Raw genomic sequence first — 13504 nt, forward strand, 5'->3', positions numbered from 1 at the left:
GGGGGGGGGGGGGGTTGACTAAATAACGTACATGAGATGTCAATTTTTTGAGATTTGATTTCAGTTCACCTTTAACTTGCTGTAGCAGGAAAGACAGCCTTACAGAGACTGTTTCCATTTGTGTCAAAAGTGCAGATTCAAACCAAACACCAGTTTTTAAATTGTGTTAATAGGACAAATAATACCAGACTTACATCAAATAATTTATGCCAAATCTTTTTAATGAAAATTGTTGTATTTAGTCCACGTTAGTCCAGGACACAATAAAGACTGGCAATTCTGAGCAAAATGCCTTGCAAGGAGGAAGTATTTGCTACTCCCCTCCGTGCTCTCCCCGCCCTAACAACCCACACTACACCTGAGATCTGAATGAGCTGCAAAGCTATATACCAACTGTCAAAATAAAAAATAAATAAAAGATGAAGTCACAAAAGTTGTGAGAAGTGGCAGCAGAAAAAGAGAGTGATAGCGGGTTCTGTGATATTTAGCGTGTTTAGATAATTTAATTAAGATGTAGTGTGGTGTGCATAGTGTTTAGTGTGGTCAGTTTGTTCCCACTATGGTGCAGAAACCTTCTTTTTGTTTCAAAACAATAAGAAGATTATTAAATGGGAGCAGGCACTGCAGCTTTTGTTTGGGATGGAGGAGGGAAACGCAACGTCAGAGTCTGAGCGAGGACTTTGACGATGAAGTGGACAATCCATCTTTTGTTTTGGAGGAAGTAAAGATAAGAAGGGCAGCCTCTGGCTCCGACGTGCACACTGTGTGCCACTCGGAGGTCGAAACAGAGAATGGGATGGAGCAGGATGCCCAGCAGCTCTAGATCTCTGCTGGCTGTGACATCAGAACCACACCACAGCTCTGAGCCCTGGAAGACAGAGGATGCGATGCTGCCCCAGAGGTAAGCAGGTTCCAGCCACAAAAGAACACCAGGAGTCCAGCTAGGCACACTTTCTCCTCACAGTCTAAAAGACTGTTTTTATTGTGTTTTGCCAGATGTTGTTGGTGTTGCTGCCAAGTATACAGGATTACTAAACACAATCATATTTTGTCTGTGCTACTTCCAGCAAAAATAATGACATGAGACAGATTCAGATCCATATTTTAGAACATTCACCTGAGTGATCCTGAGCAGGACATAGAAAATAACTGACAAACCATGCATTTTTGGAGGGAGGTAGGATGTAAGGCTGTGACCTTGATACAGATGTCCTTCCTAAACACCTTCCCAACTCACTAACAGGCTATCACACTCAAATAACTAAATGAAACTAAATCTTAAAAAGCATATTTTAACAAAAAACAGTAAAAAAAAAAAAAAAAGTATGTGAATCAACATCAGAGAAAAAAAAACTATCTCAGATGTATTTGTCCCATTCATTTACATGAGAGGTGGATCTTGAAAAACTGAGTCCAGAAGGTGGAGCTCATTCATGGTGGCACCAACTTCTAGCTTCCGGTCCTCTCTCTAGCTTTAGTGCATCTCGGTGGGACCAAATGCTTTGCTTTCACTGCACCAACACTTGGCTAAAATACTTAAACTTTCCATTGCAGTCTCGATGAATTCGAGTGTTTGAAACCAAGTGACCAGTGAGCCATGTGGCCGCGTTTTGAACAGCCAGTTCTTGAAAATTGAAGCCTATTTTTGTGCATTTTTGTCCGCTTTCAAAACTGTATTCTTGGCTCTGCACATTATTTTCTTTGCCACCTACACCCACATCATACCCACCGTGGCTTGTTTTGAACACACGTTTACAGCCACCCCCAAGTTTATGATTTAATCTACTGAAGTCCACTTTAGATGGGTTGGAGTCACACATGACACAATTCAGGTAGGTTTCAGTCACCTGCAACGACTCTGACCATTTTAAGACTAAATCTGTTGCACATATTATTTTGAACAAGTTCAAACCTCAAGCGACAGGATAGTGAATCTCTCTGATTCACGGGAGAAAACTGACAGCCACAGCAATCGAACACATTCTGATGATTCCTCAATGCCGCTAAACCACTAGTTGCAGCCTAGTGAGATACTACGTCAATGGTCAGCATGGCTACTTCACTTATACACAAGACTTTCACTACCAGCAACAACAGAGGACTTTGTGGTTGGAGATGTGACTTATAAGTCTTTTGTTTCTTTTACAAAGCACTTTGAAAGAGCGCTACAAACATTCAGAAGGAGAAGTCATAGGAGTCGAAAGTCATAAAAATTAGTTTACTTTTCTGCTACATACTTTCAAAAAAAAAGCCCATCATAGCAGACAAAGGTGACCGTTAAATAGGTTCTACCTTATTGATGTGAATGCAGTTTTCATAGTGTGGATGCTAGAAGAGCATTTAGCATTTGTCTTATAATACTTATAATTTTCTTTGAAACTGACCATGTTCTCTGCCAGCTGCTGTAGCACTGGGAAATCCAGGGTTTCCCCCAATGTATTATAGGCTTTCCCTCTCCCGCCGCCAGGCTATGCTCTGCTTGTTTTCTGTAAAATACGTCATTTTTACACAAGTTTTTTTTTCCACCTGCATCAACATTAATTTGACGTGTTTATTACCGCGCAAGGGTGCACGACCAACAGTGCCAATCGCGATGTCCCCACCCCTGCGCGGTGTCATGTCGTGGTCATGCACCTCCCAATTTTGGTAACTTCACGCGGACCGGGCTCTTTTAAAAATGGATGATTTCAGTGCTCTAGCGGAGCTGGTTCGCCTGTATCAGCATTTATATGATCCCTCCATGAGAGATCACAAAGATAATCAAAGGGTTCAAAACTCACGGAAGGAGATTACTGCTGCAGCCGATAAAAAGGAGTATTTATAGACCATAATGGTTAGTTGAGCTGAAATTCAGCGGGTGGCTTTATAAGACTGAATACGGCAAGCATGTATTGTACTTAGTGAAAATAATAATATGACTCGAGCTAATTTATTCTTGTTTAACAGTAAAATGATGCTATTAAATTCAGCATTAGATATGTTTTGTTGTTTCATGTAGTGATCCAACATGCAGCCTGTGCCACAAAAAGCACAGTACAGTACAGCATCTGTCTGTTTGTCAGAGTTCTCTGTTGTTATTCATTGGCCTTGGCGTGAGACGTGTGTTGGTGCTTTGTTTGCACTTTTTCATTGATGTTAATTTAATTTACTTGTAAATGTGACTTAAATTAGGATTCAAATTAGGTGCTAACAATTTGTAGTTATTTTAATTGTATTTTTGTTTTAAAAAAGTATTTCCCTTTGCATAATATTTGGCATCATTGTGAAGCTTGGGAATTTCCCTTTTTAAATAAATGGTTGGACTTCCAAATGACATAATGTTAGACCAACACAAATCCAGGTTTCAAATCAGCAGTCGTAAACAACACTAGCTTGTCACCGATAAATCTGCTTCATATTTTGAAGCTTTTGAGATGCAGAAATTAAAAATACCCTATTGTGACTCATTTTGCCAGCACGAGTCACAAAGGATGAAGATAAATATTTGTTATCTCAAACTGATCAAACTAAGTTCATTTATGTTGAGAAATGAGAGTTGTAGCTGTTTTGGTCAAACCCTAAGAAAATAATATAATGCAATCTCATTAAATGTTGCAATATAGTGTGAAATATCTTGTCGCTTACAGGATGTGTTGCAGATAACTCTAAAGATAACCCGCTGCAGATGTACAGCCAATGACTACTTTCTGAAAGTTGCATTAAAATTCATTCAGTGGCTCATGAGATACTTTGCTAACAAACAAACAGGGTTGACTCCAACAGTTTTAAGCAAAGATCTTGTGCGATGGGTAGCACATGGAGTATGTTGTGATTGGGTCTCAGCTACAGCTACACCAAATTTTAACATAATATCTGTAAAATTGAATTATAGCCATTTTTGTTTTTTTGTTTTGTTTTTTAAAGGCGAGTTGGCTGCAGCAGCATTTTTGTACTTAGTTGGCACCAAAAGGGAATCAGTTGTAGACATACAGCCAATGATTATTTCCTGAAAGTTTCAATAAAATTAGTCCAGTGGTTCATGAGATATTTTGCTGACAGACACACAGTCTATGGCAGATAGATTGTCGCTTCGCCTTTTGCCTTTAAGTAGTGGGTGATATTTATAACAATCATATTAATTAGAAGTTACGTAACCCTTTGGAGCCCCCAGGCCCCATTATCCCATACCGAAACATCTGCTCAGCATCACAACACCCAAACCTAGTTAGGATGACGGGATGGAGGGGAATTAGGAGAACTGTAATTTTGGTATTAAATAAATGCCAATACAACTGTTGTCTCCCCTTATTGGATCCCCATAAAATATTGGGATTTTCTTTTTTTGTTGTTGTTGTTTTGCAGGTATCTGTAATAGTGAAAACTCTAGTGTGACACAGACTAACATCATCCTTATTGCTCCTGGCAGCAGCAGAAATGTCTTCATTTAAACTGATGACATCCAGAAGAAAAACTCCAACATGCTTTCTTTGTGGCGATTTAAGCAGCAGTAAAGAGCTCAACTCTAAAGGTTAAAAAGCTAATGAGAAACACAAACGTAAACAGGAACAATCCTGATGACAACAATAAAGTGGTGGGAAAACCGAGGAGTGGATGGCCCTCCGATGGGTGTATTTTAGGATTTTAGATTCAAAACAACTTCACTTCCAATCTAAAAATATCACATCCAGAACACACCACAGAGGAGGTAAATATTTCACCGCAAACTATAAACTTTACACTTCTTGCTCGGGTTGTTAATTTCTGTCAAAACATTGCAAATTGGTTTGTTTTTGCCGATCACTGACCCCACCAATGTTTTCCAATGATTCCAGAATGCAGAGAGTGCAGTCAAGACATCTGAAGAGAAATCTTTTAGCCCCCTCTCCTGGACTTGGAAAATTAATGCAGGAAAGCTCCAACGTGTGCCACTTTCCCCTATTTTTCCATTAACTCTCTCCCTGCCAAAAAATATGAAATTACCAGCCTGAGAGTCTATTAAATTAGGTGACTTAACTTCTTTTCTCGTTTTTGAGGAAGTTTTACCTCAAAAACAAGTTGTTCAGTTGCCTTGAAAAGAAAAAAGAAAAAAAAGAAGAAAGAAAACTTTAGGATGAGAATGTACACAAACAGAATCCCCAGGTTTGTAAGAAAAAATACAGCTGCGATCCAAAATTATTTCATTCAGCAGCTGATTGTTCTGGTCTTGTAAACATAGCTATATAATGATATAATTTAGTTAAACTTTAAAAAAATAGTTTGTTATAAAAGTTTTTCTACAAATTTGCCCTTTTGAAACTCCACACTGTCCCAGACTCAAATGTTCAGATTTTCTACCAGTTTTGGGTCATTTTTTTTCCCCCAAATCAAAACATCATTATTTTCTATATAATACCAGGTCTGTACAATGGTGCAGAGTTGTTTTCTGTAAACATGTGCCAACTTTTTGGATCTTATGAGGATAAAACAACCACCTACTACTAGTAGAGGTGTAATATTTTTCCCTTAACCACTGCTCTGCTTTATGTCAGTGTTGGGAAAAAATAAAGAATAAAAAAATAAGACGTGAATGTTTTCAAAACTGACAAATTCCTATCATTCCTTGTATAAGCTTGTCAACTAAACATTTAAAGTCATTAATAAGCAAAAAGAGCAACAACAGGAGCGAATGTTTGTGAGAAATAAGTTTAAGAAAATGAAATTTCCATCCAGAAAAGCCTAACAAAACCACCACTAAAGGCTAAAACCGTAGAAAACAAGCAGGTCATTATTCAGGAAACTAGAAGGCACCACATAAAGAGCATTCATACTTGTTTTTTTTTCCAAATCAATATTAGCTTGATGATGTGGTCAGCAAACAGTCTGGATGTAAATCGGATTTAAAGTTTAAAACTGATCATGTCGAGGCTTCGACTTGCAAAACAAATCTGAAAACTGATCGATAAACACGTTTTAATAAAAAGTAAAAAGGGACAACAAAGTAATAATTTGATGTGACATCCGATTTTACCATTTTTAAATCACAACTGGGTAACTTTTAGTGTATTCTTTGAGGTATGTTCGACAAAGCCAGTATTTCTGCTCTTTATTGTAGGGATTTTGTGTCATATCGGTGTCATTTTTCCACCAAAGTAAAAAAGCTGAATGACAAATTTCCAACAGTGGCGATTAAAAACCCCTTAATGAAGCCAACTTTTTTCAAAGCTACTTCTCTAACTTTTTTTTATTGCTTGAATAGTTGTCCAACAAGAAACACACATAGTTATGTTCACAATTCAAACAATACCAGAAGTATTTTTAAAGAGAAGGGGAAAACCTGTTCTTGCAAAACACTGCAAGGTGCAGGGGTGAACATCAGGCGATAAGAGTTTTATTATCACGGCAGGAACTGTCATTTCCTCTTGCTTTCAAAGCAGAAGGAGAAAAAAAATAAAAAGATGAGAATGAGACCGCTTAGTCATTTCAAGTGTTGCCTAAGTACAGGGCTGTTGATAGCTTTTTGTACGTTAGACATCTGAAAAGGGTGTGTTCAAATCTTTTGCACAACATTCATCCATGAGGCAAACAGACGTAATCTGTGTACGGCACACCAAGATTAATTTACTGTATTTATTTTATTCATTAATTTACAGAATTCATTTTATTGTATTTTCCTAAAAGAAATAAAGAAAAATAAAAACAAGATGGGCACAAAAAAAGCACAGAGCAGAACAGACAGATTTCAGACAATTAAAACAGATAAAAGATGCCATGAATGATGAAATAAAAAACACCGGAGTTAGAGTGGAGGTGTGACTTACGAGGCTTCTGACCCCATACGTATAGCTGCAGCTTCTCAGAAGAGTAGTAAATAAAGACCAGGACCAGCATGGGGCACAGGATAAACAGCAGCTTGTGTGTAGGCTTCATGGCACCATTCGGGTCATCACCTGCAAGTGACAAGCAGAGACAGGAGATGATTTTATTTTCTTTTGTTATTATTTACACACCCCTTTAAAGAGACAACCAACCAAGTGATTAAAACCAACCAGGTGATGTGGGGCTGTGTGAGGTAATGAAAACCGGAGCAAAAGTGGGAGGTGACCGAGCAATAAGGAGGAGGGAATACGACGCCTGCTGATGACCTGGTTACATCAAGCCTCACGTTCCCTCCCTGAGGACTACACAATGATGCACGGAACATAACCTCCAATCGTAATTTACTTACTTTTACTTGTTACTTTGCCTTTTTCATTTCGAACCCTAAAAGGCTCCCACAGTTAACTGACCTTAAACATTAAAAAAGGGGCTATGGATCAAGTCAATTACACCAATATTGAGCTAAAATTCAACGTGGTAGTAGCTGAGAGTCATTAACACATACTCTGACCGTGATGCATAAAGTTATTTTGAAGGTCTGACAAACACAGCTACAACTCTCATCATTTCAACATAAGATCTTCGTTTAAAACTGGCATGCAAGCCAGTGGGCGGCTTGCATTCCTAGAATGAATGCTGGGCCTTTAATGTGTCCAAGCATCAACTGAACCCTCTTCTATAAAAGTTGCCGTGTCCTTCCTGATTGACAAGAATCCAAAAGCATGACATTTGAGTGACAACATAACAGCAGTTATCAGCAGTCAGTAATGCTGGTCCTTACAGGTAACAGTCATGTTGCATCTCAGTGACCCTTACGGCTCCGTCATACTCAGTCAGTTTGTGGTCACCCTAAAAAGGCTGTATCTGGAAGGTTTGATGGCAGAGAGTTGTGTTAATCTTGCATTTAGACAAGACTCAAGGACATGGTGTAGATAAATCCCCCCCCCCCTCAACAGAAGGTAAAAGTCTGATTCCCTTTTTGAATTCCAAGCTCATTTAGTGAGAAGACTTTAAACAATCTCACTCTATGAGTTCCTCCCCCGCTCTAGTTAACCTACTGTAATGCTGGTTTAACAGCTTAGTTTCACATTAAAGAATTTCCCACACAGACAACAAGAACACATTGTACAGGGTGGTATTTGAATATTTAAAATGGAGCACAGCACATGTTGTTTCCTCACGCAGATTATGAACTTTTGAAATATGCTGTACATTGCGCAGATGAATTAAAGACGTATCTAAGCTCAGCTCTGCTCAAACACAGCTGTCCTGCAACGGCTTTAACTCGTGTATTTGCATTGGCTATTTCTCAGGGTGAACTCAAGATGGTATCATTTACTGTTATGATGAAAATATAGTGCCTCATTCAGGATTTAAGACCTGTTGAATAGGGTAATGAAAAACAAATTGTGACCGCTCTGTGCTACTAACAGTAAATGTTCTACTTTAGGCAGGTGATGTTGAACAAACTCAAACCAAGGACCATGAAGTCTCTTTTATTTTGAATGCTGAGTGCTGAATGACTTCACCTAAATTTTCACCCTTGCTGAAGAAGGTAAAACAAAGTTGTTAAAAAGTTAACAACTGCGACAGAAGCTAAAATTAGCAGAACAAAGACTAAAATGGGGAAACCCAAGCTAAAACGAGCAGGACACAAACTATAATGAGACCAAATGGTCAAGGCTTTTAAGCAGCAGAACACAAGCTCAAAACTAAACACAGCAGAACAGTGGCCAAAAGCTAAAGAACAGTAGCTGAAGGCTAAAAACCCAACAGCAGTAATCAGAGGGCTGGCCAAAAGCAGATATCAAAATGAAAAACTGTTTCTGAAGAAAATGAAGAAATTTTAACACATTTCTAAGGGGATCTTGATTTTACACATAGATAAATATTCTGAAATGTATAAAGGTTACAACAAAAATACCGACAACGGGACATAATACACCTGTCAGTAGGTACGATTTAGGGAACAAGAGGTTAGACATTTCTATGTTAGTCGGATGTAAAGATTGACCATAAAGAATGTTTAAACAAAAGGGTGGCCTGTGACCTTTGACTCTGTGACCCTGAAATCATTAGGGATCATTGTAGACCCACGAGGTGTCCAGCTGTGCAGTCTGACATTCTTATGTTACACAGAGTTAGAACTCAGACAGGAAATTGTCCACATACGGACAGATTGACGGACAGTGCCATAGCATAACGCATCCCGTCTTATGATGGGTGTATAAAAATCACAACCGTGACACTATTCTCAAACAAGCTGGATAATTTGGTATGTGAACAGTTAAAACAACAAAGTACAAAGTGGTTTGTAAAAAAATGCAAAGAAGAAACTGCAAACAAGGAGGTAGCTTGAATGCTGACTTAGTATTTATAATAGCAGACTAACTTTTAAGAACACAACTGTGATGTGAAACTTCAAAGCAAAAACAGCCAAAAGGAGGCATGGTTCAAGACGGTTTCTTCTGAATCCGTTCAATGACAGAAAAAGTTTGGAGTAGGAAGTGAAAGACAAGACATGAGCTGGCAAACAAGATCTGTCTCTTTTGCTTAGCCTAGGAGTTAAAATATGAAGAATTCTAAACATATTAGGTTTATTTAGCAATCAAGTACCTTTCAGTTTGTTGTTAAACTTTGGGACATAATTAGTGACTTCAGATGAACCCAGGGGACTTTGGGTTCATAGGGGGTTTCAGCCATACCACTACTACCCAAAGGTCCAGTGAAGGATGATCAGTCCTCAGTTTATGTTTCTTTACCAGTTGGATTTGTTGAGAAGTTAAAAACAGATTTTTTTAACAAGCAGGTTTGATTTTTTGGTAAAAGAATATATTGTTATCTCTAATCATGTCTTGTGATTAGTTTGATCAACTTACTCCTGACGTTAAGACCAAATTTGTGAAAAATTTGGAGTTTTGTGGCTTTAGAATGTGCCAATGCAGACTGCCAGGGACAGCCTGGGAAAAGAACCCCAATAAATAACCAGCAGTAACTGAAGAGCTACGTTAGATATATGTATAAGTTAAACGTATTTGGCAACTTACTACCTATAATTATAAGATCTGGGTCTAAAACATGGTAGAACTGTAACCTTGCAAAACTCTGCCTCATTAGCTTTATGTCCAGAGGATGGCTAGATGCTGGCAGAACAGTTTTTCAATGCATGTTTGAACTTTAAACTATTTTTCTTTCTGATTTTTTTTAATTTTGTTCATAATCTGAGTCAACTTGTTCTCTGCTGTAAAGTATTCTAGATACAGCATTTTTACTTGAATGAAGGAGGCTGTGTAACTACCATGACAATTTGCCACAACAAGTCTTGAAATACCCCAGTAAATGACGCTAGCATCTCACAAGGATGCGACTGTTGGAGACTAGATGGCGACTCAAAATTGTGAAAAAACAACGAAAATTTTCTGTTGTAGTCTCAATGAAATCCGAGTGTTTGTGACCAAATGACCAGCAAGCCTGGCAGCCATAATTAATGCAACCAGTTTTTGAAAATCAAGACTTTTATGTGCACAAGTTTGCAAAACTGTATTCCAGGCCGTGCACATTATTTTGTTGCCCACACCGTACCCACCTTGGCACCATTTTGGATGTGTTGGATGGTTTTGTAAATAAAAGTTTTGCAAAACTAGATGTTTTGAAAAACTTGTGTTTGTTAATAGATTTTTAAAATAGTGTAGGAATATATTTCTAATTAGTGTAGTGCTAGAATTTAATGTACGATTTATTTTAGAGGTGTAAGGTATCAAGTTCCGAAAGTTTTAAGTCCTCAAAATTGTAACTGTTTGAACAGAAATAAATAAGAATGCTATGTCAGAAACTGTGTAGCTGTAGGATTGGAGTAAATGTTCCAGGCAGTCAGATTATTTTCTGTGTTGTGTTTGGTATATTAACATTTTCATGCTAAACCAGACATAACATAAAAGAGTCCAGTGCTAACTTTTCTGCAGACCTTGTACATCAGAATTACAGGTTTTAACCTTCTAAAACCCTTAAATTGCAGGAGCTTCATGGGGGGGTTCACACACCCTGGGCCCCCCCACCAGGGTGTTGCCCCCGACCCCAATGAGGACCTAACCGCCCCCTAACCCCAGGGCTAAAACAGGTCCTTTCCTAAAAAAAAAAAAAAAAAAAAAAAAAACAATAAAATAACAAGAACCCACACTCCAGACCCTGGCCACAATTATGGTTTTGCGGAACAGTGACCACATTTTACCTCAGTCTTCCGGAAGCTTGTTTCAGGCTACAAGACGTGTGCGTCTAGTTTAACAATAAAGTCGAGAAACTTTTAGTCATTTCCACGCCAGAGGGCTCAGACCGTCAGGTACCCTACTCCTACTCAGAGCTGCGCTATTAGCAAACACAAACACAAACACAACACAACTTTACGGTCTGAAGCCAAAGTCCTCCGTGAGGAGCGTATGTGTGTTTGATGTGGTGGCATTTAACCTACACATGCAGCCAGGAGGGAGCCGTTATTTCCTTAGACTGGGGCAGAAAAACGGGAAACACGGCTGAGAGAGAAGGCTGCTGCCTCGTTAGCAGGTCGCTAAGCTAACGCTACGTTGGCACGGTTTATTCCTGATCCGTTCGCAGGCCTGCAGCGGAACAGCAGCACCGCGCTGTTTTCTCGGAAGACACGCAGAAGCTTTGTCGGAAACCGTTACAGTTCACCCATGTTTGAATAACGGGACATACAACAGCTCGTAAACCATTAATCCGGAGAAGAAAACAGGCTGACAATAGCGTGGAGTGGACCCCCGGTTCACTTGAATTAACCGCAACCATCTCTCTGCCGCCTCCAAGACCACGGCGAGAATCATTTCTGCCATTTCCCATAAAGTGAGACACGTTACCTTTGTTGTCCTTAGAGTCCAAAAACAGCTCGATGCCTTAAATGAAAGGACAAAGTGGTCGATGAAACGACCGCGTTCTTCCTCCTCCCCTCCGTGCCATTTTCATTAAATCTGTAAAAGTCGTTGGCTCTTTAAGCACAGGACGCTCGGCATGACTACGTGTTTTTTTCTCGCCCTGTCTCTCATGTCTTCGCAACAAGAGGAAAGCGGACACTCGTCGACGAGACCTCAGTTGGTTGTATCCCTTCTGAAACGCGGTGTTTCCATGCAGTCACATGAGGAAGCCAACTCCGCGACCCGGAATGCCCCCTCCTGTGACTGTAGCGGGTTTTTTCTTGTGTTACTTCAGGGAGGTGTGTTGGTGCTCGCCTCCTCTCAGCTCTGACTCTGACGGCCTTTACTCCCATGAAATGACAAAGTTCCAGTAATGCGTGAATCTTTCAGACCTCGTCTTTCCCCAGGCTACAATGTGCTTGGCCTGCAAAGCTGGTAGTTTTTCATTAAGTGGCCAGCATGTTGTTATTCTGTGAGGGAGGCTAATGTTGTAAAATCAGTCTTTTAATGGTAAAACGGTGCATGCAACACCAAAACAGACAGCGCAAATATCGGTTCCCTTAAATCTTAAAGCAACTGTGTGAATTCTGATTCAATCGTCATACTATTTCTTTCCTGTTGCATATGATTTTTTTTTTTTGCATTTAACTTCTTTTGTATACTTTGTAGAATGTTAGCCACTGGTATATGGCAGCATTCAGCTCATTTGGGAGTTGGGTGCTATGACTTTATTACCTCCACCAAGGAGGTCACGTCTGTTTGTCTGCCGGTGCACTATTACTCAAAAAGCTAGGAATAAATTTTCATGTAATTTTTTGGGAACATCAAACATGGTACAAGGAACAAGTCATTAGATTTTGGTGGTGATCTGGTCAAGGTTCAAGGTCAAAGGTCAAAGTCACAGATGAGCCTGTTCTCTAACTCTGTAGCTGTATAACAGGAATGTTAAACTCCACAGCTGGACACCTCGTGTGTCATCACCGTTGATTTCAAGGTGACAGGGTCAAAGGTCAACATCACAGTTGACCCGGTGCTGTAACTCTGCAGCAGTGTAATGTAGGAATGTCAAACTGCACAGCTGGACGCCTCATGGGTCAAAAATGATGCCTGTTGATTTCTGTGGGGTCAAAGGTCAAAGTCCCAGGTAACCCCTCTGTTAAAAACGTGTCTCTGCTCCTACACGTGACCCAGTTGTTTCCTCCACCAAGGAGGTTCTGTTTCCGGTTGTATTCATTGCTTTGTTTTTCTGTTAGCAAAGATCAAGTAAAAACTAATAAACAGATTCGGAGGAAAATTTCAGGAAATGTTGGGATTGTCACAAAAACTGATGGATTACATTTTGGTGCTGATCCAGATTATGATCCTGATCACACTGTTTTTAATCATGTTGTGTGGCCTTCCAGGAGGTTTGGGCTCTCTGAGTGCTTTTAGTTTAGAAATATTTTCCTCATAGAAATACATTGAGAACTATTTAGTTAATTTAAAACATTGTTTTCTTTTGAAATTTGCTTCAGCAAACTTGCTTTATTTTTGTCATCTCTATGCCAAATATGGCTTTTAGCTACTTTTAGCCAGTCTTTTGCTACTTTTTGCTCATAGCTAGTTTTTAGTTACTTTTAGCTAGCCTTTTGCTGCTTTTAGCATGTTTTTTGCTTCTTCTTTTATTCTCTTTTACTTATTTTAGCCTTTTGCTACTTTTAACCCAGATATTGTTCTGCTTCTTTTAGGAACAAATTTCAGCAGTCCTT

General features: G+C 39.3%; 1 protein-coding gene across 3 annotated transcripts in view; it reads right to left on the minus strand.

Annotated features, from left to right (window-relative positions):
• st3gal3b (ST3 beta-galactoside alpha-2,3-sialyltransferase 3b) overlaps nucleotides 1-12081 on the minus strand; it is a 79574-nt gene extending 67493 nt beyond the window's left edge. For 2 of the 3 annotated variants that reach the window (XM_037981840.1, XM_017430760.3), the window contains exons 1-2: nucleotides 11703-12081; nucleotides 6777-6905 (exon numbers count right to left, since the gene is read on the minus strand). In XM_037981840.1, the coding sequence (XP_037837768.1) occupies nucleotides 6777-6885 (109 nt within the window). In that variant the 5' untranslated portion in view covers nucleotides 6886-6905; nucleotides 11703-12081. The remainder of the gene's footprint in view (nucleotides 1-6776; nucleotides 6906-11702) is intronic. The other variant, XM_037981841.1, reaches the window with a different exon arrangement.
• Between the last annotated feature and the right edge of the window lie 1423 nt (nucleotides 12082-13504).

The sequence above is a fragment of the Kryptolebias marmoratus genome, linkage group LG20, assembly GCF_001649575.2.
Source record: "Kryptolebias marmoratus isolate JLee-2015 linkage group LG20, ASM164957v2, whole genome shotgun sequence".
In the NCBI taxonomy this organism is placed as follows: domain Eukaryota; kingdom Metazoa; phylum Chordata; class Actinopteri; order Cyprinodontiformes; family Rivulidae; genus Kryptolebias; species Kryptolebias marmoratus.